This window comes from Ursus maritimus, unplaced genomic scaffold, assembly GCF_017311325.1.
Source record: "Ursus maritimus isolate PB19 unplaced genomic scaffold, ASM1731132v1 scaffold_33, whole genome shotgun sequence".
Taxonomy (NCBI): domain Eukaryota; kingdom Metazoa; phylum Chordata; class Mammalia; order Carnivora; family Ursidae; genus Ursus; species Ursus maritimus.
In genome coordinates, this window is record NW_024425897.1 from 10600965 (window position 1) to 10628682 (window position 27718).

At 60.4% G+C, this 27718-nt stretch overlaps 1 protein-coding gene across 1 annotated transcript in view; it reads left to right on the forward strand.

Moving 5' to 3' along the window:
- The first annotated feature begins 9018 nt into the window (after window positions 1-9018).
- LOC103681119 (oxysterol-binding protein 2) overlaps window positions 9019-27718 on the forward strand; it is a 34830-nt gene continuing 16130 nt past the window's right edge. Inside the window, exons 1-7 of the mRNA XM_040619413.1 lie at window positions 9019-9031; window positions 10631-10772; window positions 13228-13434; window positions 13576-13630; window positions 14059-14152; window positions 14386-14642; window positions 27026-27218. Of these exons, the coding sequence (XP_040475347.1) occupies window positions 9019-9031; window positions 10631-10772; window positions 13228-13434; window positions 13576-13630; window positions 14059-14152; window positions 14386-14642; window positions 27026-27218 (961 nt within the window). The remainder of the gene's footprint in view (window positions 9032-10630; window positions 10773-13227; window positions 13435-13575; window positions 13631-14058; window positions 14153-14385; window positions 14643-27025; window positions 27219-27718) is intronic.

A 27718-nucleotide genomic window follows, 5' to 3' on the forward strand; every position in this document is an offset into this window, starting at 1 on the left:
GGGGGGGGGGGCGGCTTTCTGCTCCATCTCACAGCGGTGGGGGCTCCGGGGCTCCTGGCCTCTGGCCTGGCTCCCGAGGCTTCTTCGTAAATGAGCGGTTCTGCTGAACCGTCAAATCCGAGGAGACAGTTGTTTCCCCGGTCATGTCCTCTTCTTCCCCCTCCCAGAGCTCAACGACCTGACGGGCCCCGGGGCCTGGAGCTCAGGGTGGAGGGCATGCCTGCGTGAACCTAACTGTAGCTGGCAGGCCTTCCTTGCAGGGGAGAGTGGGTCTGTTCAGGAGAGGGCCTTCCTCTTACAGGAGCAAACACTGAGGCCCAGGGAAGGAAGGGGACCTGCTCGAAGTCACACGGCCTGTTGGTATCCAAACTAACACTTAAACTGAGGACCTGCCCTGCGGTCTCCCTAATGACCGGGGAACGTAGAGAAAGAAAACAGAGAACTGCACTGGCAATTGGAAAGGCCTCAGAGTCTTCCAGGTGCAGGAATACCTTCCTCGGCCTCACTGACCCTCACATCGGCCTCTCCCCGTCAGTTCTGGGTCGGGGCTCACGCCCCTAGCAGCCTGAGGGCGCCTTTGGCTTCCCAAAGGCCCCACGAGGGAGGGCCGCCCACTGCCCTTGGTGTCCTCCAGGAAAGATGTGCAGATACCAACAAATACAGAGCACGTGGCTGCTCCCAGCTGCACGGACAGTGACCCAGACCTCGGAGGGGAATAAGAGGAGCTTTGGGGAGCCAAAACTGCCTCCGCAAAAATAACCCCCCACCCCACCCCACCCCAGCCTCACTCTGTGCCCGTTTTCTTTGAACATATGCTGCCCAGTGTACTTTTCTGGTGTTGCCATTAGAGACAGGCCTTCCCCAGGTGGCCCCTCTGCCGCCTGGTCCTCTGCTCTGCACGCACGTCTGCTCGTGCAGGCTCTGCAGGCCGGGCAGGGCTCGGGGACGGCCTCCAGGGACGCAGCCTGACCGGGCACTGGTGAGGATGTGGGGCAGGGGCACGTGTCTTTCCAACGGCGGGAGTTCCCGCCCGCTCTCCTGGCCCCAGAAAGGTCTCTTCTGTGGGTGTTCTTGGCCACCCGGCCCGCAGGGCATTGGAAAGGGAGGCAGCCCCGTCCCGTGCGTGTGAGCGGGCAGGGAGGAGTCGCCACAGGCGTCAGGCAGACAGATGAGGTTACCTGGAGGAGAACTGCTGGTGATCATTTCTTCGCTACTTCACGCTTTTCTCTACAGAGCTTTTCCGTTTTTCTACCTCAAGTGTGGACCGTTTTTACAGCCAGGGAATAATGGCCGGTATTTGTGGCCGCACGGCAGGCCAGGCACTGTGCTGAGCACTTTAAAGGCATGAACCCATTTTACAGATGAAGAAGCAGAGGTTAAGCGGTTACCTAGCCGTACAAGGCCACAGTGGTGACACATTCCAGGTCCGTTTGACTCAGGGGAAAGCGTCTCTTACTTGGGCAACTTGATGAGAGGAGCTGCTTTATCCCCTTGTTTGTTTAAGACCCGAATCGGCCTGGCGCCTCCCATGGAATGCAGTCTGAGACTCCAGCTCTATGGGGACGGTGGGTCTCCCCCTCGCCCTCCCGCAGAGCTCAGCCAGGGCCAAGGCCCTCCGCGCCACCCTGCAGCCAGAAGAGGAGGCGGGGTGCCTGGAGAAGGTGTGCAGAGTGGGAAAGAGGATCTTTGCAGGAATGGTGCAGAGAGGTCTGGCCAAGGGGGCGGGTCACAGGGCGACTGGGTTGTGATTTACTTCACTTCGGATTCCTGTGGTAGCTCGAGAGCCGGGGGCGGCGTCAAGGAAAACCCTGAACTTGGACTTCTCCTAATCCCAAAGCACCATGATCCTCCCCACCACTCATGCCCGCACGCTGCCGTCCATTCATTCGACAGGCTCCCAGTTGGCACTTCCTGTGTGCCTGGCTTGGGAAAGGAGGACCAACCAACCAGGCAGACATGGCTCCTAGGTGATGGGACCCTTCTCCCCACCCCGGGGCCCTCCCTCGGCTCACTCCTTGTCGTGGATGCCCAGAGGCAGCTGCACGTGGAAAGTTCTTTATGTGATTACATGGACGTGAGATGGTTTCCGAGGAGAAGCAGCCGTAGCTGTCTTCAGGCCAGGAAAATGTAACCTAGTAGTTTCCAGCGACCTGCTCAACAGCAGTGGCGCCGTCTGGGGCAGATCAGTGGGTTCTCACGTGTGGGTTGCCAGGCCCGGCTTTAGAATTGAGTTCCCCTGGCTTTGGCCTTGAGATGCATGTTTGCGTCGAGCGAAAGGAAACACTCCTTTTTGTCCATTAAGGATCCTTCTCGTTGGTCTCATGCCCGTTAACCAGGCTCGGGTAAAAGCTGCAGCTCCTTGCCCCCGTCAGCTCACTCTGGGGGAGTGGGCTGCAGTAGCCCGGGGCCCGGTCCTCATGCACCCGCCTCGGGGTGGCTGGGGAACAACCCGCTTGTGCACCTTGCGAACCTGGGGTGAGACTCCAACCCAGACAAGGCAGGCGAATGAACCAGAGGCCCTGGGAGGGGTCAGCTCCCTGCAGGGCTTGACCCTGAACGGCACCCCATTCCTTCAGGGAGACCCCCCTGGAACCCCAGGTGAGAGTGAAAGCTAACGGTAGGCCGGGCACTCTGCCGGGTGGAGGCGGCTGTGAGCAGCAGGGTGTCCTCAGCCTCACAGCGGCTGCCGTAATTGGAACACGCGCCTCTATTTTTATGTCCCGTCTCTGCACCAGTGTTTATTTCCCTGGAGGAGGTGGGCCCTGCTTCCAGGGCTGTTCATCGTCCTGAGAATACTGTGTGGTTCTTGGTCACAACCTTCTGCCACGTCGGGGAGGCACCAGGCTCTGTGGGCTTCCTGTCACTCGCGTGGACTTATGTTTCACTCTTCACTGTGGCTTGTGGCCTTGACCCTGTGCCCCAGCCCCCTCCAGTGAGAGGAAAGGAGATGGGTTTCTTCGCCCTTGGGGATTTTTGCCAGCCTTCTTTTTTTTTTTTTTTTTTTTAAAGATTTTATTTATTTATTTGACAGAGATCGAGACAGCCAGCGAGAGAGGGAACACAAGCAGGGGGAGTGGGAGAGGAAGAAGCAGGCTCCCAGCGGAGGAGCCTGATGTGGGGCTCGATCCCAGAACGCCGGGATCACGCCCTGAGCCGAAGGCAGATGCTTAACCGCTGTGCCACCCAGGCGCCCCTTTTGCTAGCCTTCTGCTTGCTGGAGTCTGTAGCCAGTCAAGGGGGCCCGGGGACTGTTTTTGCCTGGGAAAATGGGAGATTCGGCTGCCACAGATGTGTCTGTGGGACGAGGGGTCTGCCCCTTGTAGCTCTGGAAGATGGAAGCAAGCCCAGGTTCTGTATGAGGCGTGGGGGATGCATCCCTCAGGCGCCGGCCCTTGGCCTTGCTGATAGCTGTCCCTGGTTAGGGTGTCACCGCTGTACCCCTCTCCAGGGGAAGTTGCCAGAGAGCCCAGATGCGGTCTCACCAGGTCCCTGATGCCCTCAACACAGCCTGCGCTGGTCACCAGAGAAAGGGGACGGAAGATGAGCCTCAGACCCAAGGCCAGGACGGCGGTGCTGCTCTGCCTTGTGCTTTCTGTCTGCCTGCCGGGGGCTCACAGCTCATTATTTATTGCTATCTGATTTTTCCACCCACGTAGATCCTGACACGCTTTCCGGTGCCTTCAAGTCCAAGCTTCTCTGACTGTTCAGTCACCTGCCCCCTGGGGAGGGACAGCAGTCATCCTATTTTTCAAAGCTTTTTTTTTTTTTCTTTTTTTCTTTTTTTTAAATCATCACTGATTCCCTTTTTGCAGAGCTCTATACAAGACTGGTGTCCCACAGGACCTACTTTGGGGAAGGCAGACCTGCTTTCCTTCTGAGTTCCCCAGTCAGGAATGACTGGCAGTGCCTTGGTGGCCACTCCCAGTGCCACCAGCCCTAGGTGGCTCCCTGTCCCATCTGACCTGGTCCACGTGCTTCACTCCCCAGGACCGAGCCCCTTGACCTGCCTCACGCACTGCACTTTAGGGGTGCTCATACTCAGTGCTCCGGCCTGGTGCCCCTGCCCCCTCCTCGCCCTGCGGTGTCACCCTCCCTCAGTGCATGCGTCTGGAAGGCAGCCACCTCCTCCCAGAAGCCCCTGGGGGTCCCACTCCAGCCCAGACTAGAAGTCCCCTCTCCAACAGTGTCATCCAGGGGCTCCTGAGCCCCTTCTCTGTCAGAGGTCTCAGGCTCCCTGTTATCTCAGCAGCACTCAGAGACGTCTCAGCCTTCCTCTCTGCCTGGCCTGAGTGGGGCAGTGCCTTGACAGGTCCTCCTCCAGGGCAGGAGACCAGAGGACCAGTGCCACCTGCTAGGCAGGGCTCGCCTCCCTGCCTGCCCCCTCCAGGCATGGGCTGCGCTCAGGGCTGGGTGCAGGCAAGCTGCTGCCGTCTCTCCGCCTTCAGCCTGCGGGGGTATGGAGCGGCGCGTGCCACCAGGCTCTCTGCAAAGACCACACCGCCCATTCCAGCTCCCTTCTTAGGAGCCTTGGGGTCTTGGGCACGTTCCTTAACTTTCCATGTCACCCTTCCCTCTTTGGGATGTGATTCTTGCCGCCTACCGTGCTGTACGTGGGAATGACACAACATATGGAAGCTCCGAGTAGGCAGCCGCTGAGCAGCCGTGCTGTTCATTCTCAGACCCAGCGAAGTCACTCGACATCCGGTAGACCTGCCTCAGGGCCCGTTTCTCTCCGTTCTCAGCAGCCGGCTGATTGGATTCTGCGATCAAATTCCGGCAGCTTAACAAACCTCCCGAAATCCAAATAAAAGTCACCAAACCGGCTGTAATTGCAATTTTGAGGCGCTAACGCTGTAGATTGGAAATGGCTGTTTTCTGCCAGGAGTGCAGCACCCCCGTGGTTCTCACTTGAAGCTGATACCCATATGTCTGTGTCTTCCCAGAGGCCCTGCAGTGGGGTGTGTCTTCGCACAGCCAGACCACAAAATACTAGGATGCCCTCCCTGGGCAGAGTCCTTCTGGCTCAGGATGGACTGAAAGCCCTCCCGTGGGGCCTCTGGGAGCCCCAGGGAGGTGTGGCCACGGAGGGAGGGAAGGGAGCAGTGCCTGTCCCCATTAACCATGCTGCTGGCCCAACAGGGTACCACTGGGCCGGGGTGAGTCCTGTGGTGATGGAAGTGCCCGTCAGCGGCCATGGCACAGCAGGGTCACAGGCCGCACTAATGCAGGCTCCCCCCAGCCGTGCCAGGGGTGGGAGCCTTCACTACTCTCCCTGTGGAAGGCCAGGACGGCACCTGGGGGTGAGCAAGGACACACAGACATTGAGACAACGTGTGTCCTGGGCCTCGGGGGAGTAGCCATCTGCTGGACGGAGTAGAGGGGGAAAGAAATCTAAGGAATAAAGCCGAAGTGGAAAAGTACTGAGGCTGTGAAGTGTCTACAGGGGCCACAGGGTGAGCTGAAGAGCCAGGAAGGAGAAAGAAGATGGGGCAATGGCAGATGCTGCCGTGGGCCTTGCTGGGCATGGGGCGTGGGGCGTGGGGGAGTTCCTGCTCAGGACCCTGCTGGGGCCCCTGTGCTTGTCCCACCACCCCCACAGGTCTGCCCCTCGCTCTGCAGTCAGGACCCATCTCAGCACCCCCATAACACACACACACACACACACAACTCATGCAGCCTAGTAGCTGGGTGCAGGTGCAGAAGGCAGGGTGAGCACTGGGCTTCCCCCGGCCTTGACCTTGGCTGTCGTGAGGCCCCTCCCCAGCCAGAGCTGCACTCACTTATCTCCAGCACGGTGTGTGAGGGGAGGGGTCCCTTGGCCATCTTGTGCCTTGACTCCCAGGAGCTAATGGGCAGATGAGGGCAAAGCCAGGCTCCCCAGAGAAATAAGCAAGAAACAGTACAAAATGGGGGGAGCCCAGGGCCTCTGACTCCCACATCCCCGCCATGTCTCCCTGCCCCCTCCACACCAGTCTGTGCTGCCTTTTGGTTTCTTGGCTCCGAGCTTGCGTTTGCTGCCCCCTGACAGGGCTTCCCCACCCAGAAACCTGATCCATTTTCCTCCAAAGATGAAAGAAAAAATGCTGTACTTCTAAAAATAGCCTACCTGGCTCCACTGTCGTGATTCCATGGCAACCCACTCCTTCCCAGGAGTCCCCCCGGTAAAAGAGGGAGCCCCCAGTGGGCTCCTCAGGCTGAGCTGGCTGTGAAAGGCATTGAGGAGCGCCTCGAGTGGGGAGCCGGGGCCGGGGGCGCGGCCAACACACTGGGACTCCCTGTGGCTCCCGGCCTCTACCGTTTAGAGCAAGCTCAAGGCTGGTTCTGTGCAAAAGTGAGCTGTAGCGATAAGGATGACCAGGATCCGGGTGGGCAGGGACCAGTAAGTCCCGGCTCTGCACTGGCCTCACACCGGGCACTTCGATCCTTTTCCAGAGCAGGTGTGGATATCCCCACCCATGTGGATGAACGCACTTACCCCAGGCCGCGTGCGGTCGAGGCAGGACTGCCGGGCCCAGACCCCAGCTCCTCTCTGAGCGGTAGGAAGACCTGTGTGCCAGGCTTTGAGGGGGGTACACAGGGACTTGTGCGGTCTCTGTGCCCTGGGAGGGGTCTCCAGTTTAACGGGAGAGTGTCCAGGGACCACACCCCAGGGCAGTAAGTCAAACGTGACCATCCACGGCAGGCTAGCTCAGCCACAGCCCTGGTGTGGAGCCGAATAATGGCCCCCAAAGACGTCCAAGTCCTGATCCCCAGAGCCTGTGCACAGGCTACCGTATATGGCAGAGGGACCCTGCAGACGTTATTAAGGACGCTGAGATGGGGATGCTCTCTGGACTCTCCAGCAGGCCCGCTGCCATCACAAGCATCCTTCTAGGAGGGAGGCCGGAGGGTCAGGGTCAGGGAGACACTACTCTGTTGGCTGTGAGGATGGGGCCGCCTCCACACGCCAGAGAAGACACAGAAGGCTCCAGGAGGAACGAGCCCTGACCTTAGCCCTGATTTCAGGGCCCTAAAACCCCTTGATTTTACAGCTTGTGACCTCCACAACTGTCAGGTGACAAATGAGGGTTTTAAGCCACCGTTTTCATTCCCTAGGGCTGCCGTCACCAATGACCACAAACTGAACAGAAGCTTATCCTCTCACAGCTCTGGAGGCCAGAAATCTGAAATCAAGGTGTTGGCCGGGCCGTGCCCTCTGAGGGCCTAGAGGAGAATCTGTTCCAGGCCTTTCTCAGCTTCTGGTGTTGCCGACAGCCCTTGGCATTCTTTGGCTTGTGAACACATCCGTCCCTCCAGTCTCTCTCTCTGTCATCACATGTATTTTGGTGTTTTTACTCCTCTTCTTATAAGGACATCAGTCATATTAAGGAGCCAACCTATTCCAGTATGACCTCATCTTAACCAATTGTATCTGTAACCACCCTTCTAAATACGGTCACATTCTGAAGTTCCAGGAAGGACATGAATGGGGGGGGAGGGGGAGGACTAGCCAAGCCAGTATGGCAACTAAAGGTTGGAAACTCATACACTGGGAGAGCTTGCCATGGATGAAAGGCCACTGCCAGACTCTGCTGGCCTGGCCAAGATGGACAGACAGTTGCGACTGCTGCCTTGTAATACTGGCAACTTGAGTTTTATGGATTTATTCTCTTCTTTGTTTTTTTTGTTTTTGTTTTGTTTTGTTTTTTAGACAGAGCAGGTGGGGGAGGGGAGGAGAGAGAGGGAGAGAGAGAATCCTAAGCAGGCTTCACCACACCCAGCACAGAGCCCAACGTGGGGCTCGATCTCACAACCCTGAGATCATGACCTGAGGGGAAATCAAGAGTCCGAGGCCCCACTGACTGAGCCACCCAGTGCCCCAGGATATATTCTCTTCTCACAAAAAGAATTCATTCTTGTGTGTAGCTGGTGAAAACTGATGGGTGTTTTAGGAATCAGTACTTCTCTAGAAATGGTGGTGTCTGAGAATAGCCTGGCCCATTGGTTTCACAGGGTCCCACTGTCCCCAGAGCTGCCTGCCCCTGGTCTCGAGCTCCGAGTCTGCCTCAGAGGCCGGGTCGGTTTGTTCTTTCGTGTTCCGCCGTCTGGAGCTTGGGAGTGCCACTGGCCAAGGAATGTCAGGCCGAGCTCTCCTGCAGTTACCGAGAAGTCATTCTCATGCCAAGGTGCATGCCCTCTGGGCAAGCTGAAGGGCAGAGTCTGCGTCTCCGTCTAACAGGTCCCGTGTCCTCGTTTCAGAAGCCACAGGCACCGCGGACGGCAGAGCCCCCATGCTTAGCCGCTTTGCTGTGGCGGTCTGATCCGAGTGTCCGAAGCACGCCAGGAGCAGCGGCGCACAGAGCGCGGGCTGAGGAAGCGTGGCGGGAGTTCAGAAGGATGGCCCTGGCAGCCCTGCGGGGAGGCGCGGCAGGACAGCGGCTGGTCCTTTGCAAAGCAGGCATGAGCGATACCCGTGGGAGGATGGGGGGGAGGATGGGGAGGCAAAAGCCCCCTGCTGCTTGCCTCCCACTGGGGGCCCTCATCTTGCCCCCTCCAGCTCTCCTGTCCTTCCTCCAGTTAGCTTCCCAGGAGTCACTGTCCTCAGTGAACCATGCCCTTGGAGGCCAGCAATGTGCGGATATGGGCTCCCACCTGACTCTGGTGGTCTTGGCCCACACGCCGCCTGCCCTGAGCCTCAGCCCTCTTGTGGAGATGAGGGCACAAGGTGGCAGGGTCTCTAGGGCTCCCCAGCACGGACCTTCTGGCTCTGTCCTCCTCTTGGCATGCCTGGCAGTCTCGGAGGGGGAGGGAGATGATGCAGGTCAGCAGGGAGAGGGCAAGACTTTGAGATGCTCGCATTAGTCCTGCGAAAAAGAGAAATCATCGTGCAGGGTGAGGGTGGGCACGCGCCCCAGACTGGAAGTCCGTGCACGGTCTCACAGAAGCCAGGGCGGCCTCTCCTGGCCTTACCGAGCACCTCCCAGGCTGGCCGCACAGAGCTCCCCCTCCGTGTGGCCTGCACTGGGGGAACCGGCCATGATGGCGGCGCAGGGTACGTGACACCCCAGCTCCGCCACTCACACACATGGGACCCATCCTGCTCTGAGCCTCAGTTTCCTCACCTGTAAAATGGGGGTGCTAAGGGTGCAAGGTTAGGACGCTGCCCTCTCAAACACCTGCTTCATCGCTGGACGGTGGGAAGCGGCCTTTCCCAGAGCTTGCTTCCTGAGCTGCTGCAGAGCCAGCCAGAAGCCAGATGAGTGAAGCGGAGCCATTGACGGCAGGGAGGTCAGTGGAGGCAGGCAGTGAGGGGCCCTGCCCAGTGAGACAGGGCCTGTCCTGGAGGGAAGGGGAAAGATGAGCCCGCTGAAAGGACCGAGCTTCGACAGGGAGGATGGGCAGAAAGATCCTCACCGAGCAAAGGACAGGGGCCACGTACACTTTGGGGTCCTTTCACTGGCCCCTTTGCCCACACCTGCTGCCCAGTAAAAGTAGTCCCCTGTCCTCTCCTGCCTGCCCCTCTGCTGTGCTGAGAGAGAAAGTGAGCCCCAGCACCCTGCCCCTGCAGATCCGAGTGCCCCCCAGCGCTGTGGGCTCCTGATGGCAGCGGCTGGTGCGTGGCATGTGATCAGAGGCCGGGGCATAAAGCGGTATTCCCCTCCCCCCGCCACGGACTCCCCGCCTGGGAAAGGTATCTGGGTCATCTGCCCTGGGTCCCAGGCTCAGAGCCCGCAGCAAATGCATCTTAGCCATTTGGAAAGAGCCCGCCCAAGGTCTAGGCCATATCTGACAGAGTAGGGGCTCTGTAAAAGCTAATTACAGTAGCCATTGCTGCTGCTTCGGTGTCTGACCTTGACCAAGCCCCTCTCCTCTGTCTGGGCCTTAGTGTTCCCCGTCTGAAAGCAAAGGCATGGGCCTGGATGCAGTGGGCATGAGCTGAAGTCGCCCGTGCTCTGGAGGGAGTTCAGGGGCCAGTCCGCCCTCTTGGGTTCAGCCTGGCCTTTCCATGACTGGTGTCACCTGACGGCCCAAGAGGCTGCCAGAACGCTCTTGCTACCCTTGTATCAGCTGACCGCAACTGAAGGAAATGGGAGAAGTTGAGTGGAGCAGAAGACAGTGAGGACTGGGTGAGAGACTTGTCCTTTATCTGAGGGCCAAAGTCTGCCTCCCCCAAAGCTCTACCAGTTGTTCTGAACAGAGACAGAGCAGCAGCTAAGAAGGAGGGGCCCGGAAAAGTAGAACATTCTCTGATGCTCTCCACAGCCACCCTGCGGGACAGGCAGCGGAGACTAAGCAGCCACCATGGCTCTGAGCCTGGGGCCCTCTCGCCCCCTTCCTCTGGGGCACAGCACTTCAACAATACCGCTTTCCCACCCCCACCCCCACCCCCACCCCCACCCCCCACTCCTGGTTTAACCCCTGGCCGCATGCAAGACGCCACCTGCTGGGGAGCCACTGGCTCCTTCCCAGTCTCCACGGAAACCTGGCTGGGGCCAAGCCCAGGTCTGCGCTGGGTCCTGGCTGATGAAACATGTCACCCTCCCGGTGCTTGGGTGGACTTCCTTTCTTGAAAGGACCGGCATTGTCTAGGAGGTAATGGAGAGGCACTGAGTTCCGCCAGCACCTGAAAACCAGGGTGTGCTTCTCCCAGGGTTGGATCTTGTTTCCCAGGCCAGATGTGCAGGGACCCTCAGTGTGGCGGCAGCGGCTGCTGATCCCACCACCTGCGGCCGGCCTGACGCGCAGGTGCTTCCCTGCCCCGCGTGGCGGGCGTTGCTGTTCGTGCTGTACCCGTGAGGATTCCAAGGCCCAGAGTGGGGAGACAGCCCCACAGAGCAGCAGAGTCCAGCGTGAACCGGGAACTCAGGCATTCAAGCCTGATTGCTCTGACCACCGTATTTTTATGCCACCAGGACACCCTGGCAGCCCCCTCCCCCAAGGGCTGTCAGTGTACTAAGTCGTGGCCTTCACAGGGGCTTTGAGGCGGTCAGGGGGCTCCTCTGTGGCCCAGGAGCGTGGCTTTGACCTGGCCCTAGATTTCAGTTGCTGCAATTCTTGTATTAACAGAGTTGCAGAATTTCGATAGGATTTGACATTTGTGGATAGGTTAGTGTTTGCTGTGCCGTGCGATGTGGATTGAACAGAGGGGACAGGCGGGGTCCTACACGCTTGAGAACCCCCGAGGCCGTAAGTAAGCTTGAGAGCCACAGACCCAAACAGCCTTGTGCATACACGTGTTTGCCTTCCTTTGGCCCAAACTCCCCCCCAGTAGAGTCCCCCCATCAAAGGAAGAAGCGGGCCACGGAAGTAGAAGAGCCGTTTCTGTGGCTCTTGAGGGGTGGCTGCTGGCTTATCCTTCAGAAAGCCGAAGCTAATTCAGTGCCATTCATTTTTCTAATTCGAGTGGTGTCACAGTAGTTTTATTTCCATCTCTAATAATGAGTTTCATCTCTCTTTCTAACGTGAGTCTGCTCTTTGCAAGGACCCCTGACCCCAGACTGAGACCTGGAGACTCGACGTGGTCAGAGTTCATCGTGTCAGAGCCAGAGGCCCCTTCATGGTTCAGCTCGGCTTCCGCCCAGGCCTGAGTGGGGGGTTCACGGCGCTGCACTCAGTCTGAGTCTGAACAGCCCATGACACTGTGGGGAAGTGAACAGCTAGGCCACGTGGCAGCTAGGCCACATGGCAGCTAGGCCCTGTCCTCGAGCACTGGCCAGGGATGGGGACTGCCTGGGAGTGTGGTTGTCACTACACGGTCATGGCCTTGAAGCTGGGTGGGTGCTGCCATCAGCACTTCTGGGCTCGGTTCAGACGTCCTGTTCTTTCCAGCCCCTGGCCTCCTGTGGCTACTCTGGCCCGGCCAGGCCTCTGGCCTCTTTGTCCCTTCAGTCTGCTCAGCCTGCCACTTGCCACCGGTCTCATCTTTCCCATGGATCTCTGCTCAAGCACCCACACTCCCCCTCTTGCCAAGGGATGAGGGCTTTTCTGCTGAGCCAGAGGCCCTTTTCCAACCCCCCCTCCAACTAGCTCCTCAGTGCTTCGTCCCTACTGCTCAGGCCCTTCTCCAGACGCTGCCCTCCCGTGTGTGACTCGCCCTCTCCGTGCATGCCGCTGAGGCCCCCTGGACAGGCCTCCGGTGAGACGCCCAGGATCATTCATTCCTTCACTCACCCACCCCCTCCCTCTCTCTTGCCCCACCCCATGCACCTGCCCTCCCTCCCTCCCTCCTCCTCCCGATCTCACTGTCCCTCTGGGAGAGACTCTTCCTGCCCATCCCCATAGAACACACTGTGCTGGTCAGTAACCGCTGACCCAAGATTCTTCCCATCCCTCCCCCAACAGCACGGCCCATGACTTGGGAGCAGAACAAGTTCCGCCGGACCTGAACTTGGACCCTAAGAGCTGCTTATTAACAAGTTAACTAGAAATGTGGTTACCCACCTCTGCCCACCACACAGGCAGATGCTCAGAAGTAGACTAGTTGTGCTTCCTGCTTAGAGCACGGTGTGGGTGGGGGGGTCCCTTTCAGGCTGTCCCCACACGGCCCTCCCTGTGTACAGCAGCCCCTGCTCTGACTGGTCGGGTTCTGGCTGTGATACATGGTGAACCGGGCAAGGTGTTGGGAGATTACATTGTAACCAAGAGCCCAGGCTCTGATGCTCCACAGACCTGGATTCGGATCTGGCTCCGCCCCCTTTAACCGCAGTGCCCGAAACGGGTGGCTTAGTGTCTGAGGACGTGCATTTTCTTACCTCTCCCTCTCTGCTGACCACCGTGAGGCTCAGCATTCACGCTGATCAAGCGAGTGGCCCGGGGCTGGTACAGCCCGTGTGGTCTGCAGACACCTGGTCATTTCTGAGCCGTCGCTGGGCTGGCTGGAGCGGGAAGCAGGAGAGCCCGTGCCCCAAGCCTGGATGCTGGCCCACGGCCCCAGTGGAGACTGCACCCCCAGCCTCCAGCCCACTCGGGCCCCATGCTGCTCGCTGTCCTGGCACCGCCACCAGCTCAGGGCATGCTCAGAGTCGTCACTCAGCCATGGCCACCCCCACGCACCCTGTCTGCCTTGGGAAGAAATCTGTTCCCTCACAGTATGTGCCTTTTTAAAAATTTGTGTATCTTGGGTTACAGATTTCCTTTACAAAAAAAGAAGAAGAAGAAAAAGAAAAAAAGTTTTGTGCTGATTATTTCTGAAACAAGACATTTCAGAACCCCCCCTGGCAGTTACAGGCTCTGGCACTCACATGCCAGCGGCCGCTTTACGGTCGTGTGCCCCGTGCGACAGCAGCAGCAAACCCTGGCCCGCTGCCCACTCCCCCACCCGCGGCAGTGCGCCCCCCGCCCCGAAGTCCCCCCCACCCTGCGACCCTTTGAACAGAGGCAAGGCTGGCAGCGGGCTGGGCTCCAGGCACCCCGGACTTCCAAGAAGGGCCACTCTGAGGGCACCCAGGTGGCCCTGTGAGAGGTGAGAGGGATCGGCCTGGAGGAGAGGGGTGCCCGCCTGGCCCGCGCACAGAGGCCCCAGCAGCCTGGCATGAAGAGCGCGGCCGTGGAGGCAGACTAACCGGGTGGCCTGGGTCCTGACTGTCTGATCCTCAGCTACCTGTCTGTCCCTGGGGGGTCGTATCATCCCTACCTGGACGAGGCCATGGAGGTGCCATGGCCCGTGTCTGGACAAAAGGCATTTGATAAATAGAACGGCCTTGCTCGTGCAGGGGGGATGGGTGGGGACCTGTAAGAGGATGGCCCGGGGCAGAAGGGAATGGGGGGGGATGACTTTGGCCCGGGGGTCTTCGGGCAGACTTTGAAGATAGGGGGCATTGGGCTGGGGCTGGGTAGGGGTGAGGCCTCTGAGGAGGTGGAGGAGGGAAGAGGAGGTTCCAGGCAGTGAGGACACAGTGGGAAAGGCCCCACGCCTGAGCACTCAGGTGGTGCGGGGAACAGGGCAGTTCGGCGTGGCCGGGTGTGGGTGTAGAGCATAGGGCAGAGTGAGGCCGGCGGGAAACTAGGGGTCGGCTTAGGCTGGGCCTGTGGTGTGGGGAAAGGAGCCGGCCTTCATCCGGGGTCTCTGATCTGTGACAGGAGCTGCTCCTCGCCACAATCTCCATCCACCCAGCACCGTCCACCCAGGCCTGTGTGGCGCAGCTTAGGGGGCTGGTGCCCTGCGTGGAGGCGGGTGCGTGTAGGCTGGCCCTCTCCAAAGCGCGGGGCAGGCACTGTCTGTCGAGCTCCCACTGACGGGAGGGCCTGTGCCCTGGAAGGCCGGCCGGGAGCAGCAGTCGGCACCGTCTAGGGCACTCTGTTTTGAGTGGCTCTATCTGCTGCTTCCTCCTGGGCCCAGGCCCTGTGGGCTTCTCGGTGCTGTGTTTGGTTAGTTAATAACCGTGGCAACTCTTTTTCCTTCCACAGATGACTCTGGGGACGACGACGACGAGACTGCCTCTCCAGCTGACAAGAGCGAGCTACGCCGCACCATCAAGGGCCTCTCCCTGAAGTTGGACGACCTCAGCACGTGCAATGACCTCATCGCCAAGCACGGCGCTGCGCTCCAGCGCTCCCTGAGCGAGCTGGACAGCCTCAAAATCCCCTGTGAGAGCAGTGAGAAGCTGAAGGTCGTGAATGAGCGGGCCACCCTCTTCCGCATCACCTCAAATGCTATGATCAACGTAAGTGCCCGCCCGCACCAGTTGGCACAGGGAAGTGGCTCCCTGTCGCCGGCACCACAGTCCCCGAGTAGGTGGTGGCCAGGGTGCTTGACAGACCAGGGCGCCACTACTTGGTGGCTTCGGGGCGTTTCCCACAGCCTCCTGCCCTCTTCGTAGTCGTCTGGTGGGAACCAGAGTGGGGTGCGGAATCCTGATGGAGGCTTGCAGGTGCTTCGGGCCTAGGCGAGGACAGCCAGGGCCTTAAGCTGAGCAGGTGGCTCTGCACACACTGGGGACAAGGCTGCCATGCCGATCTGCGGCACTTTCCCCTAGTGCGCCACTCAGAAGCGACGGGATCAGGGCCCAGTAACCGCAGGCGAAGGCATGCAGGTGGAGGACTGGCGTCATGGGTTCCCTTAGCCAGAAAAGCTGAAAGATGAGCCTGCCATGGGTCATGCCAACCTGACAGTAGCCAAATGAGTAGCCACAGTCTATAAACTGAGAGGCACAGCCTTGGGGGTCACCGCTTTCCACGGGGTTCTGGAAGCCACTTTGCAGTGACTGGGAGCTGGGCGGGTCTCTCCGTTCTGGCAGAGATTGTATGCTTACCTGTGTTTCTGGGCCCTTCTTCCTCCTGCTTGGTGATTTTTTCTGCCAAGACGTGTGCGCTTTTAGGCGTCCACCCTGCAGACACAGGTCTGACTGCAACAGTGTCCTCCCACGGACAGCCCCCAGAAGGGGCACGCTGGGAGCAAGGAGACCAGAGAGGCGAGGTATGGGGAAATGGGGGCCCCCTCAGAGGCGGCGGCCCACATCAGAGAAGATGGCTCAGGCAGGCCATCAGGCTGGCCAGAAACAATGCGCAGTATGGGTGTGCAGCCTCCAAACCAACGGCATCCAACCAGAGCAAGGCCAGGAGTCGGGACTAGGCTGTAGGCCGAGAGCAGGGTGGGAAGGTGGAGGTTGGAGCCCCCCGTGAGACTGTGGCCATCAGAGACCTGCCCCATGCCTGATTCACGTGGACTGTGGGCGGTCCCTGTGGGGAGAGTAGACACCCACCACCCACACGCTGGTGTGGGGCCTCGGGGGTGCAGGAGGAAGCCTGAGGAGTCCATTCCCCGGGGTCCGCGGGAAGGAGGTGCCCCTCTTCCCACGCTGCTGGGCCGCACCGCCCTCAGGCGCTCGGCTCCCTGCGCTCCGCAAGCGCAGACCTTTGTCCACAGCACTCAGGGGTGCCTCGGGGGTACATCTGGGTGGTGCGACTTGCAGGCTGCCCTGCAAGTCAGTCCGTCTTGGGTTTGTACTGGCGTGGTCCCGTGTTCCCCCGCTCGGGCCGGCTGGCCTCCTTACAGCCCCCAGACTCTTAGGGTCTGGGTCACTGCCCTTGTTCCGGGGACAGGCCCAGATATGAAGCACTTGATGACAGAGTGACGCACTCATGTTTCCCCGCCCGGCCCGGAAGCCATCGCCCGCTTGCGGCTTCCCCGGCACTGCCTCCCCGCCTGCCGCGATGGAAGCCGCTTTGTCTTGAGTGAGCAGTTTTGGCTTTCCCCAGATAATGAGCTTCTCAGCTGGTGTCTTTAGCAGAATCTTTTATCAGGCATCAGAGACTCGTCTGTGTTAGGAAGCCATGAAAACCCTGCACCATCTAAGTGCATAATGAATTGTTTGATGGGAAGCCAGCCCCTGGGGTGGGTTACGAAAGCCTGTTTGCAGTTCCAGCACCCGGGAAGTCAACCCAAGTGACGGAGAGCTGCACTCTGGGCTGGGCTCCGCCCACCCACCCCCTGACTTGAACCTGATGCGAGGGGCCCTCCCACCTATGTCCATTGTGTGGGGTGCACCCAGAAGTGAGGCGCTGGCCCCAGAAGGCTGTGCTAGTAGCCCGGACTGGTGCAGAGGCCCACGTTTCTCCTGGGGACCCTTCCTGATGCCGCTCCTAGCCTGGCAGGAACTGAGTCAGTTCTGGGAGGACAGTTCACATACGTGGTTGTCAGAAACCAAATGTCTAAACTCCCACTGTGTGCAGAGGCCCCCCGGGCAGAGCACACCGGCCAGGCCTTCGCCTCCACCCCTGTTACAAGGAGGGGGTCAGACCAGGGATCTGTAATTAAGGAAGCCATGTGCATTCACACTCAAGACTACTCACCCCTGGCTACAACCTTGTTAATACCATTAGGTATTGTTAGCACAAGGTGGAAACCGAGGCTCAGAGAAGTCACCCGAGCTGCCCAGGGCACCCAGCTGGTAGGTATCTGAGCCAAGATGCAAGGTCAGGTCTGTGTGGCTCAGTGGGGGAGTGATGGCCCCCCCACACACTCTCAGAGGCAACGAGGATGAGACCCCCAAGGGTGTCACAGGCCCCTTCCCCTCAGCACACAGACTTGGTGGCCTTGCATCCACCAGGGCAAAGTCCCCAGTCTCAGGAACCTGAGTCCCTGGTACGTCTCTTACCTTTAGGCTGCAGCCACACCAGGGTCCTTCCTGGGAAGCTGGGGACTCAGGATGTGTGGAAGCCACCCCCTCTGTCCCCAGAAGGCACAAACCGGGATCCCCCAGGTCATTCCAGTTCTTGCTGTGAGAGGAGCAACCTGTTTCTCCCCACTACTGAGATCCCTTTGCAACTCCACAACCCCCACCACCCGGCCTGACTGATACGCGCCCTCTGTAGGGAAGCTTCCAGCATCACCCATGCCCGAATTTGGGGAATCTTTCTCCACCTCGTGGGCTCTGATTGAGCCTGAGTCATACAAGTGGAGCAGAAAATGAGAGATGGCTGGCCAAAGCCTGCAGGGAAATGCATCCTTCAGAGGGCCCTGGGCAAGCAGCACCCTTCCCACACAGAGAGGGACCGGCTGCGTCGCCTTCACTCTCACCCAAGATGGCCAAGAATCTGGGGGTTTTCATCCTTCAGGAGAAAAATCTGAGGGACAATTGAATCTCCTTAAAATTTGGGAAAGGGCACTGGTATCACAAGCCTGTAGATCCCCAGCTCCCAGCAGGACAGGGAGGGAGCTCTCCGGACAATTCCTAAGACCCCAGGAACCATGGTTAGTGACGCAGCCCATTCCCATGCCACTGCCCCTGGGGGGCCTGTGTGGTGAGACTCACCCCTTCCCTTCCGTAAGCGTTGGAGGGAACAAGATGCTCAGAGGAAGTTTCTGGATCAGGAATGTTGAACAGTGCCACAGTGTTCCACCTCTTTGTGTCTTTGCCTGTGCTGTACCTTCTAGAACTTTCCCCACCCTGTAGATACCTGGTAGATCCCTTTTCATCCTCTAGAACCCCACATGGGCGTCACCAGGGCTGGGAGGCTGTCCAAGCTCCTTGTCAGGAAGCCATTCCTTCTGGCTAGAACCTTCTGGAACCCATGGGAAGTGCTGTGCCTCGCTGAGCCCACTGTGCACTTTCCCCTGTTACTCTGACATCTGCCCCCACCAGGCTTTGTGCCTCCAAAGTGAGACTCGGATTTTAAGTCACCTGTGTCCCCAGCAGTAGTCGTAGTAGCCCAGTGGGAGTGCCTAATATGTGTTGTTGGAACAAAGTGGGTGTCATATCTCAGAAAAGAAAATTCCAAGTAGCCCGTGTCTCATGTGTGCTTGCTGTTACCATTTACAAGGTCATTCTTGTTGCATTTCCTCAGCTGGAAAAGGTCAACGAGGAAGTGGGTCCGGCGCCCAGCCCTTGGCCGGCGCCGCTTGTCACTGCTCCACACCACTCTTGTCACTCCGCCTTGCAGAGAAATGCCCCAGCCTGGTCACGGAGAAATAGGAAGCATGATTTATGAAATTGTCATAAATGCGTTTTTCAGAGGGCTGTACTGAGCCCCAGCCTCCTTCCCTCCGCTCGCGGTTTTGGTTGGGGAAGCCGTGTCCTCATGGCCCCTGCAGTTAGGAAAGGCCTGCCTGTTAGGAATTGAATCCAGACCTGAGCACCTTCCCACTGAGCCTTCCCAGGGCTTGTGCCAGGCAGGGACTCAGCACTGCCCCGGGAGCTCACGATCCAGAGGACCCACATAGGGACGCTCTGTCACACGTGGGGGCCCAGGGCAGCCTCCTCAAGGGGCAGCAGGGACAGCAGCTCCCAGGCCCACTTTTGAAGGCCAAGTGTGTAGAGGGCCTGGGGAAGGGCTGGGGAGGCTCACAGTCAGCCGGGAGGGTGAGTGCAAACCCAGATGACCACAGCCCACCAAGAGAGTGACCCTTGGGGGGGCTAGTTGGACGTCCCCGGAGCCAGGGCAGGGCCTGCAGAGGGAATGGCCACGGAGCAGGACCTATGCCAGTGAGGAGAGTCACTCACAGGCAGGGAGGGAAGGTCCACGGGGCCTCGGCGTCTGAGGGACTTTTCTGCGGCAGCATCTTACCCATCCCCCTGCTGACCTGGGCAGCCCGCATGGAAGCCCCGAAGCTTCCGTGTGCAGCACAGGGCCAAGCATCAGGAGCCGCGGCGAACACGTGAGAGCGAGCAGGTGGTGAAAACACAGGGCCGCGGTGGCGTCGCGCGTGGCAGAGCTCCCCGGCGGGGGATTTTGCGAGTCTGGCGGCCCTGGTCCCCTGCATGGATTCCAGCCCGCTGCTGAATCTGTGAAACAGCTTTGGTTCTTAGATGGAGCCTTGAACCTCAGTGCCCCTGTCATCCGGGTATTCGTTTCCAAAAAGGAGAAGAATAAATTCCAGTGTCATTCTCTTTTCCTGTAAGTTTATCTTTGGGATAAAGCAGAGAGCCCTGGTTTGAAGGACGGGCCTCCGGGAAGGCGGCGGGGTCACAGCAGCCGTCCGCCCAGCTTCTTCCCATTACCTTGTTTGCTCCTCACAACGGCCACATGAGGTTGGGGTCACCGTGGCTTCCTTGTCATCATCATCATTTGTGTTAATCAAGTGCCACCCTGAGGCCCAGAGCAGTCATTTCGCCTACAGGGGGGCAGGCCTGGCTGTTACATGAGCCCTTGGGGTCACAGCCACCGGGCCCTGGACTGTCCGCAATGCTGGCTGTGGGGTCTGTGCTGAAGGGCTGAGGCACGTCACCCATCACCAGGCCCAGCACACCTGCGCTTTCCTGGGTGACCCGGGCTTCCCACGGGTTGCCTGTGAGCCCTGGGTTCCGGCCTCATGGCCCCTGCCCCTGGCAGAAGAAACTTTCAGTATCACCATGGACTTTCTGGGGGTGACCCTGCCCCAGAGGCGCTGGCGTCCTGTCCCTCCAGCGCTGAGCCCCTCGGCGGGCTGGCAGCCTCTGGCTTGCTCCCCACCGGCCGCTCCTCTAGGCCCCCGCAGCAGGGGGACTGCCCCCAAACAAGGCAGGCTGCTTCTGACACGGCCCCCATGCTTGAGCTGTGAGAGGCTCCTCAGAGTTCGTGATTCGTGTTGGGGCCCAGGACTCAGCCCCTCCAACCACAGGGCCACCCCAGGGCCTTAGGCGCCATGAGTTCGGGTCAGCCTGGCTTAGAAGCACTGAGCACTTTGCAACAGGAAGGCATGCAGCCGCTGGTGGACCCTGAGGCCTAGGAGCCCCCCCCCCCCAGCCCCCGTGATCCAGTCAGGCCCTGGTCTAGGCCCCCGGGCACACAGCAAACAAAGCCCGACCTCGTGGAACCCAGATCCCCTCGGGGAAACGTAACCACACAGGTGATGAGGCATGTCAGAGGCCAGCAGACCTTCAGAGGGAGCAGAGCAGGCTGGAGGGGAGGGGAAGGGGACCTGGAGGGAGGTGGGAGAGCCAGCCCTAGGTTCTCAGGCAGGCCTGGAGCGTCGGGAGGCCGTGGTGAGTGCTGGGGTGTGGAGGGGAGGCCTGGGGAGGCAGAGCCGCTCACAGGACACTGGGCACTTAGGCTTATGGAGAACACCGTGCTTTCTACTCTGAATGAGGCTGCAGCCAAGGACAGTGGTCCAACCCCCATTTTAGCAAGAGCCCCCTGTTGCTTGGAGCATGGACTACAGGTGAGGCAGGGGCAGGCTCTTGGAGCCCCTTTAGGAGGTCCCCATTGTCGCCTATGGAGGGGTGGTGGCTTGGACTGCTGGGGGCAGCTGGCAGGGCTAGTCCGGCTGCTCGGTGTGTTGAGAGCGGGGCCCGCAGAGTGGCTGTGCAGGGAGAGATCTGGGCAATCAGGGAGACTGCAAGATGCGGTCATGAGCCAGTAGTGGAATGGGGGGGGCCCTTGCTGTCTGATCCCCACCTCAGCCCTCACAGTGCTGGACAGGGGCCCAGCGGTGAGTCCCACAGACTCAGGTAGGATGCAGGGGGGCCTTGCCCAGAAACAGGTCTGTGCAGCCAGTGAGTGAGCAGAGCTGGGCAGTGGGTGAGCCCCACAGGCAACCCAAAGACGGTCGAGGGGCCCAGTGGGGGCAGGAAGTGGCCGACAGACGGCGGATGCCCACCGGTCCTACTTCAAAGGGCCTGATGGGACGGAGAGCATCCTCTAGGGCTCTCAGTTTACCCAGGAAGGTAGTGGCTTGTGAGAGACACCCTTGGGTGCCTGCGGAGAGCTGGTCAGACAGGACAAGGGTGCGGATTCTGACGGCGGGGACGCCGTGGGGAGAGGCACCAGCACAGCCAGACTGGGAGGGGGTTGGCCCCAGATCCAGCTGAAGGGAGCTGGAGGAGAAAAGTGCCGCGCGGGCTCGGACAGGGTGGGGCGAGTAGGGCCAGGCGGGAGGTGCGTGCAGATGTCGACGAAGCACCAGGCCGAGGCCTCAGATTTGGGGCATCATAGAAATAAAGGCCCAGACCCGAGCAGAGCAGGCGTGAGAGGCCCTAGAAATGCCCTCCCTGGTCCTTCTGGGGCCCGTGGGCAGGTTCCTGTCCAGCTGACCACTGTTCTGCTCTCGACAGCTTGCTCATTTGGGGCCTGGGGAGATGAATAAAAATAGATTCCATAACTGTTTAAAATCAGTTGGCAAACTGGCGGCCAGATGGTGCTGGTTCCTGTGTGCAAGGGGTAAACTATTTTGAATGTGGAAAGGGCTATTTTAAAGTTGGAATTGAAGTGAAAAGCTGCTTCTCCAGCGCCACGAGTGAGTCACAGCAAGGAGAAGCCATGACCGTCCCCGCGGTGTTTGGGAAGGGCCGGCCCCTGGCCACCGAGTCTGTTCTGAGTGTCGTGTGAGGAGGGGGCACGGGGTGGGGGCGTGGCTGGCCCGTCCTGGCCTGGGAGCTGCTCGGCCTCTAGGGGCCAGGACGATGCTGAAGACGCGGCATGGCGGTTTGGCTGGGCCTGACCTGGAGGGACTCTCCCCGCACCCCCAACCCCCAGGTTAGCCCAGGGCTACTGTCATGGCTCCAGGGGTCCCCACTCTTGGTTTTGGAGGCCTGAGATGGCTGTGCGTGTCCGCTGTGGCAGCCTCTGAGCCTTGCGGGCCTGTCCTGAATCTCAGCATTGCCCCTTCCTGCTTTTGGGAGGCACAAGCCTGCTGCTCCTCGGTGAGGGGGGAAGGAAAGACCCCGTGGATCCCAGTGTGTCACACCCCAGGTGTGAGCTTCTGGCCATGCACAGTGGCTTGGGGAGAGCAGGACTCTGCACGACTTTGTCCTATTTGCTCCTTTTACGATAAAAGGCCAGTGAGAGGCAGGTCCGCAGTCACGCTGGCCATGTGAGGACCCGTGTGGGGGGTAGATGGTGGATGGGCAGTCCCCACGATACTGAGAGCCGAAGGGTCCAGCTACCCACCCACCTGGGAGCCCTAAAGCCTGAGGGTCCCTGCAGGCCAGACATATGGCAGCCAGACATCTAGCGGGTTCTGTCTGGCTGCAGGTGGAAACACAGCCCTTCCTCCCACCCTCCCTGCGTCCATGGTTACCAGAACTTGCTGTGCGCTGGTGGCTAGAGACAGAGCCAGTCGCCAAGCTGGCCCTGTCAGCCCAAGGCCCTCGCCCAGCCTGGAACCTCTGGGCATTCAGCCCATCTCCCCAGCTCCTCCACGAGTCCAAGGGCCACCCACCCCAATGTCCCGCAGTCCTCTGGCACCTTCCTCAGGCCCCCATGTAGGAGGGCAGTGACAGCGTAGGAGACCATGCTTCCCAAGGAGTCCCTGAAGGCCGGGCCGAACCAGGGTCTTGGCTCTGCAGACCCTCCCGAGAGCTTGAGAGGCTTCCTGGGCCACACACAGGACAGCCATAGGACCCGGGCCGGCTGACCCCAAGCGCTGCTCACCCGCCCATGTTTGGGGAAGGGCAGGTCGTTGTCCGGATTAGGATTAGGAACAACAAAAGCGATTAGAGTTTGTCCTCCTTCCTCCTGGGCACAGCTGGGCAAAGGTTTCCAGCTCGGAGACACTCTGTCCGTCCCACGGGATCCCTGTCAGGATGACCAGCCCCAGCTCCCTTTGGAGCTCACATGGCTCGGGTGAGCAGGCCTCACGGCCCCCTTCACCAGGTGGGGCTTCTGAGAAGGGAGAGCCCCTGGTGGGCAGGCAGGGCCGACCAGCCCCCCAGCCTATTGCTGAGCAGTATGGGGGGGCGGTTCTGCCCTGGCTTCTGGGTTCCCACTCTGCTTTGGGGCAACTTGGCAGGCTCCCCACCCTCCACACGGAGGTGAAACCACACTGCCCACAGGACCCCACACCTCTTCATCTCGGGGATCCTCTCCACAGCCGTGGGAGTGGAGGAAGGGACGGCTGGGAAACTGGAAACTTGTTCCCACCCAGAGGGCAATCCCTCAGTGGGTCACAGAATCAGGGACTCTGCAGGAGCCCTGGGGTTCGGCTCTCTGTTCTTCCCATGAGGACACCAAGGCCCAGGAGGCTATAAGCGTGGCCCAGGGTAGGCAGCAGGCAATGCCGTGAGGGGCCCAGAGGCTGGGCTCCTTGCTCTGCCCGTTCCTGGTCCCTTGCGTCATTGAAGAGCGAGTGTGGGTAGGGGGTTTCAGGTGGCTTAGGAAACCGCTCTGGCTCAGGGCCGGCCACGAGCTCTCCGAGAATTGTGGCAGAGCCTCAGGGGAAGTGTGACCGCGTTTAGGGTGTGGGTCAGCCAGGCCCCTCCCTGGGCCCCTGGAAGCTGCCCCCAGCTGGCCCCCCGCGGGCCCCAGGCCTAATCCAGCTTAGTGAACGCGCAGTGCACAGCCCAGCTCAGCATTCCAGGGCGGCGGAGCCAGGCCAGCACCTGCCTCTCTCCGCGCGTGACTGGGATGGGGCCTGGAGAAGGCCGGCAGCGGCCGAGGAAATCTTGGGAGTTGAGGATGGACACCAGGTAGGCACATCGGGGTGGAAAGGGTGGACGCGCTCGCCACAGCCCATCCGGTGACCGGGGCAGTCCCTCTGCTGCGGATGACCCCTCATCTAGAAGCACTGGCAGAGACCTCGGTCCAGCCACAGGAGCCCCTCTCTGTGGGGGCGCAGCAGCCTCTGGCCTGCCCTCGTCGTTAGGTGACTGTGACGCCCTCTGACCTTCATGTACCCGACCCATCCATGTGAGACCCCAGCTGTCCTGGGGATTTGCTTCCTGTCTGCTGCTGCTCCGCACCGTTGGTCCTGCAGTGGCAGCGAGCTGGAGGTCACACCAGGTTGTCAGCCAGCAGCCCTGGCCGCGTGGGCAATGTGCTCAGCCGCGAGGATGGGTGCTGGGAGCGGGCGTCACGGAGGCACGCATCTCCTGGAGCCCAGCTGCCCTCTAGGAAGCCCACAGAATCCCTCAAGGGGCAGCCGGGCAGTGGTACCCAGCTGCACAGCGTGGCGACAGAGCTGGTTCCGTGCCCTGGGACACTGCAGGTGGGGTCCACGGGGACTGGGACTCCGGCCCCACACGCATGCCCTGTGGCCTCAGGCAAATGCCTTGGCCTCCCTGAGCCTCCGTTCCCTCCTTGGCCATTAAAACAGCTCCTCTGTGCTCGCAAGAAGCTCCAGGCAGCTCTGACCCACAGCAGGTGTGTGGCATGCGGGAGGTGGGGCTGGTGTCAGAAACACGTGTATTGGGGGCAGAGCCAGAGGCGAGGGTGACATATGCCTGGTGGGCCACACGTGAGTGGCGTGGGGATGCTGGGGCCCCCGGCGACGAAGCTGGGGAAGATTTGGGGCCAGGTCTGTGCGAGGCTGTCAGCTATTCCTCGAAATACGACAAACATTCCATTGTCCCTTGGAAGAGAAAATGGCCGTTTCTAAGGCAGCTAGAGCTTGAGCATATCGGAGCCTCAAGGGCGGGAGAGAGGGAGCCTCATTCATCTTCACACTGCGGTCGTCTTTCCCCCTTTGCTCTAGTTGCCAGAAAGCCCAGAGGCCACACAGCCCTCTGCCATGGATTTGTGGGGCGTATTTTCCATGACCTCTGGCTACCGTTTTATACTGTTGTTTAGGGCTCTGTGACCAGTCTTGTTGGAAGCATCTGGAACATTTCTGAGGTGCCCAGAGGGGTCCTCTGCCCCCCACCCTCCAGCACTACTACTTTCTAGACCCGCGGGTGCAGACCCAGCAAAGAGGAGCCTTCTTCTGGCCTTTGGAGTGGGTGGTCATGTGTCTGCTGTCAGGGCCCCCCACCCCGAGGCCTGCAATGGTGAGGGAGGGGCAGGGACCAGGGAGAAGGCCACTGTAGGACCCTGGGTGGTGAAGGCTTGGCTCCAAGTCACGAGCCAGGGAGTGGCAGGGTCAGGCCTGTCCTCATCCCCCGTGGCGCAACAGTCCGGGAGTGCGGCTCCACACCAGCGGGGGAGCCCCAGAGATCCGTGATTTGCAAACTCTAAAAAGCCCCAGACCTGCAGCTGCCCTGCGTGCAGCCTCTGTTGTCTCCAGAGCCTGTTCTTTCGGGGAGAGAGGGGAAGCCCCTGCATCTGAGGTGGAGGGAACACACCTCTTCCCCAGAGCCTTGTAGGGGGGCTGCTGGAACCCGAGCCTCCGTTTCCTCGTATGTCCACTGGGGACGATCCCACTCCTTCCTTGAGGACTCGGCTGGGCCGGGGTGGGCAGGGAAGCTGGGAGCGGGCTCTGTCGGATACTACGTTCTGTCTCTCAGGACTTGGGCTCAGAGGGCAGGGCGGCTTGTGCGGGAAGCCAGGCCTTCCCACTCCTGAAACCAAGCTGGCTTCCTTGGGTCCCCATCACGTCTTTAGAATGGTGTGTGTGGGTGAGGGGGTGTCGGGGAGGAAGCCTGGCCCAGCCCACTCCGCACGCGCACGACGGGGAAGGCTTGAGGACAGAGGTACCTGCCGGGGCCGGCCTCTGGCGAGGTGGTCTCTGTCCCTGCCCCCCGAGAGGCCCCGACACCCACCCCTCAGCAGGGTGTTCCCTCATCTAGCAAACGCTCGGCGCAGCCGTTGAGTCTGGGGGTTCCGTGGGGGTGAAGAGAAGCAGGCACAGTCGGCAGAGAAGCTGATCTGTAGACATGAGATTGTGGGGGGCGGAGGGGGAGTGTCTCCGGGGACCTGACTGAGCCAGCTCAGGAGCCTTCCCTGGGGGAGACGCGAGGGAAGTCCGAGCAGCGGTGTTAGCCGGGGTGGGGGGCAGTTGCCCAAGCGTCTGGTGCCCCCGATGTCATGTCTGTGGAGGGCTACTTGGCCCAGCTCCTCCCGACAGCCCTCAGGATGGTGCCGCATTGTCCCTGTGTCACAGACGAGGCGCCGTGTGCCTGTCTCCCTCCAGGAAAGCACGACTAACCCTCGGGGTCAGACAGCGTGTGATGTGTGTGGGAAGGGGGTGCCGGGGAGCGGCCGGAGAGCACCGGTGCGTGTTGGGCCGAGGAAACGTGTCCCTTCCTACTGCGTTAAAGGAGTCCGGAAGGGGCAAACCCAGAGGTCCCTGGCTTGGCCCTCCCTGCCCTCCAGGGACAGCTGAGCCTGGGCCCTCCTCTCCACTGGGATGACAGGGGCAGAACGACCGACCCCTGCTTCGTAAGAGTGTGGTGGAACCACCTACAGACCTGAGAAGCTGGAAAGAGTCTGGATGTCAGAGTAGGCCCCGAGTTTGAAGGGGGAACCTTACTTAAAAAGCAGAGTTATGCGATACAGACTTCGAGGTAACCTTGTGGAAAGGTCCCATCTCAGTTCCTGTGCCAGACAAGACCCTTTACCTCTCTAAGCCAGGAGGTACAGCAGAATGTGGCTTTCCTTCCTTCCGTGCCAAGGGCAGGGACTGGCCTGAGCACCGCATATGCTTCAGGTTCTCGTGGGGACAGAGGTGACAGACCCCAGGTCCGGCACACAGTGAGGATGCGGCAGCTGTGCTCCGGCCCCAGGAGTCTGAAAACCCAGCATCCGCCAACCACGGCCCGGGGTTGGTGCCCTGGGATGCCGACCAGGGCAGACGCCTGTCCCCGGGTTGCCTCTGAAAACGTCAGTGTCCCCATGTCCCCACAGAAGCCAAAGGGGGCAGCCAAGCACCCTAAGGGAGGGGGAGGGGTGGCAGCACCCCAGGGCCTTCCTCACGGTCTGGCAGTGGGGGGTGGGGCGTGGGGCCGTGTGCTCACCCCGCCCCGCCCCCGATCCCCAGGCCTGCAGAGACTTCTTGGAACTAGCAGAGACGCACAGCCGGAAATGGCAGCGCGCGCTGCAGTATGAGCAGGACCAGCGCGTCCACTTAGAGGAGACCATCGAGCAGCTAGCCAGGCAGCACAACAGCCTCGAACGGGCCTTCCGCAGCGCCCCCGGCCGCGCCGCCCACCCCACCAAGAGCTTCAGCGAAGGTGAGCTGGTGAGGGCCGCCCGGCCTGGCTGGCTCCCTCGCTCGGGCCGCCTGGCCTCTGTTCTTCCACCTGTGCTCCGTCTACGCCGCCTTCTGCCAGCGGGCTCTGCTTACACAGCCGCCCAGCCCCCAGTACACATACCCCTTAACATGCCCACATTCAGGCCTATGTGGCTTTGTATTTCCCACCCACCACCGAAGGCCAGTTATCTCCCTGCATTCAGGTTCCAGTTCTCACAAGAAAAGTCCAGTGAGCCCAACTGTCCCTCTGTGACAGAGCTGCCCTGGTGCCAGGTGGCGGACCACCTAGCCTTCGGCTGGGGTGACAGGTCCGTCAGAAGGGGCAGCTAGACCCCAGACAGATTGACTAGCATGTTGAGCGATCAGGGGAGCCTTCCAGAAGGAGGGAGGCCTCTGAGCCCGAGCACTAAGCCGGAAGCTTATTCCAGGAAGGGTCGCGAGGGCAGCCACAGCCAGGTTACTGCCAACCAGGTGACCGGA